Consider the following 2,500-nt stretch of genomic DNA (forward strand, 5'->3'; position numbering starts at 1 on the left):
GAGAGAGTGTGTGTGTGTGAGAGACAGAGAGAGAGAGAGAGAGAGAGAGAGAGAGAGAGATGAGAAGGAAAGGAAGAGAGTGGTGAAAACATTGTGTTTGACAACAAGAATGTGAACGAGATGACATTTAACAAACTATGAGGAAAATCTTGTTTGAAAACATGTCCCCTCTTTGAACTACCTTGGATTATTACATTCATTACTGAGAAATGTGTCCCTCCTGTATCTTCCTGTCTGTCTGTTTCTCTTGCTCTCTCTCTCTCTCTCTCTCTCTCTCTCTCTCTCTCTTTCTTCGCAGGTTAAGATCGAGTCTGAACTCACTTTTCTGAGACCAGCATTTGGACCGTAAACATGCTGATGAAGATAACAGCCAGACAGATGACCGATTCATGCATCCCCTTCAGCTCAATGAGGCGGTACTGAAACAACACAACACAGATGCACACACACACACACACACACACACACACACACACACACACACACACACACACATCAACACATCAACACAAAAATAACACTATTAACACACGGAACATCAGTTACACAACAAACCACAACCATAACACTATGACACAACAGAAAATTAAAATATTTGCTATGCAAACACCATAAAACCATACACCCATTACAGAGAATTTCCAGTACAGCTTCCTTCACAGTAACTGCAGTTAGACGTATACAATACCTGTCTCTCTAGTTGAAGGTCATTGAATAACAGAGTTAAACAATCCATCTTTTTCGCTTTCGTTCTGATGGGGCCAGAATTAAAAAAGGGAGAGAGACAGACAGAGAAGGCGACAGGAAGAGATAAATTAGTTCAAGTAAAAATCCTTTGGTAAACAATACCAAACAATTCTTTCACCAGAGGGTGGATTCAACCACAAAGGCATTGATTGACATGTTGACAGAGAATGCCTTGTCGTCGCTATGGCAAAGGAAGGCGCAACATACTCAGCTGCATCCAGTAGATCCAAAGACTCGACTCGGCCGTCACTAAACATCTGGGGGGAGCTGTCATGTGTGTGTGTGGGTGTGTGTGGGTGTGTGTGTGTGTGTGTGTGTGTGTGTGTGTGTGTGTGTGTGTGTGTGTGTGAAAGGGAGATAGAGACAAAAAGAAAGCAGTGAGTAAGTGAATGGCCAAAAATACGCCGTTTCTGGTGGGCGTTGGGCTTAAGTATATAATAAGTGCTATTAGTTCACACAAACTTACCCGCTGCTCTGACTGCCTGTTTGTCTGCTTCGACCCTGTAAGAGATTAGAGAGTTACAAGGGTTCTCAACTAACATAACAAAATATTAATGGCAACAAAATATTTCAGCAGCATAATATTATATATGCTTTTGGCTACTTTTATCATTTTGTTAAATTCTATTGATTATGTTACTAATATTGCTACTTTTCTAAAAATAAAAAAAATTAAGCTACAGTATGTGACTTTACTTGATTGACTCTGTCAATAATACTAATGTAATGTTTCTTGATGTCATTCATTGTAACCCACTTAGGACAAAAGCGTTCGCTAAGAGCTATAAACATCAACATATAAAACATAATCATGTGTAAAAGGCCACAATAACAACAGAAATACAGTAACTATATCATAGAAAAGTTCTTTAAATGTTTTAAATGACAAAAACCCTAAACACAGAGCCCCTTGAGGCCTATCAGCTTTATTGGCCAGGTTTACGTAAACAAACTAGGAATTTGACTCTGGGTTAACTTTGCTCTCTACAGTACAACACTCAAACAAATAAACCATAACAGTACACAATAAAAAAAAAACAGAACAGTAAGATGGAGGTGAGGTGAGGTGGGTCGCGGAGGCTCACCGTAGGACGCAGCGCGTGTCTGGAGGTGTGTGTGGCGTCGGGGTGGCTGAGGTCGGTGAAGGGGTTGATGGTCTGCCAGGACTGCAGGTACTGGGACATCCTCACGGAGGCCCGCTGCTTACGGCCACTCACGGTCAGAGTGTAGGAGGCCTGCGGGGACACACAGGACTGAGTGATTCCACACACACACACACACACACACACACACACACACACACACACACACACACACACACACACACACACACACACACACACACACACACACACACACACACACACACACACACACACACGCACACACACACACACACACACACACACACACACACACACACACACACACACACATCTAGACATCTACACATGCACAGAACCCCCATACGGTATGTACACAAACACACATACAGATACCAGACATATGCTAAAGTACATCTCACACACAATTTCACACACATGATGAATGAGTACATACATGCCACACACACACACACACACACACACACACACACACACACGTGGACAAACACACTCCAAGCGTACTGTACCTCGGGCTTCTTGGCAGTGCTGTCCTCAATGTGGGGGTCAATAACCAGGAAGGTCCTCCTGCCCTGCAGGTAGGAATCTCGGGTCTCCCCGTTCCCCTCCTCCACTTGGTACGCCCCTTT

General features: G+C 43.3%; 1 protein-coding gene across 2 annotated transcripts in view; it reads right to left on the bottom strand.

The window, feature by feature from the left end:
• Positions 1–2,500, bottom strand: part of LOC134060269 (adenylate cyclase type 4-like) — a 26,253-nt gene that overhangs the window by 7,533 nt on the left and 16,220 nt on the right. For both annotated transcript variants that reach the window (XM_062516921.1, XM_062516923.1), the window contains exons 10-15: positions 2,381–2,500; positions 1,833–1,982; positions 1,214–1,248; positions 955–1,014; positions 689–752; positions 322–419 (exon numbers count right to left, since the gene is read on the bottom strand). The exon at positions 2,381–2,500 is cut by the window's right edge and continues 37 nt beyond it. In XM_062516921.1, the coding sequence (XP_062372905.1) occupies positions 322–419; positions 689–752; positions 955–1,014; positions 1,214–1,248; positions 1,833–1,982; positions 2,381–2,500 (527 nt within the window). The remainder of the gene's footprint in view (positions 1–321; positions 420–688; positions 753–954; positions 1,015–1,213; positions 1,249–1,832; positions 1,983–2,380) is intronic.

This window comes from Sardina pilchardus, chromosome 16 (genome assembly GCF_963854185.1).
Source record: "Sardina pilchardus chromosome 16, fSarPil1.1, whole genome shotgun sequence".
NCBI classification, from domain to species: Eukaryota; Metazoa; Chordata; class Actinopteri; order Clupeiformes; family Clupeidae; genus Sardina; species Sardina pilchardus.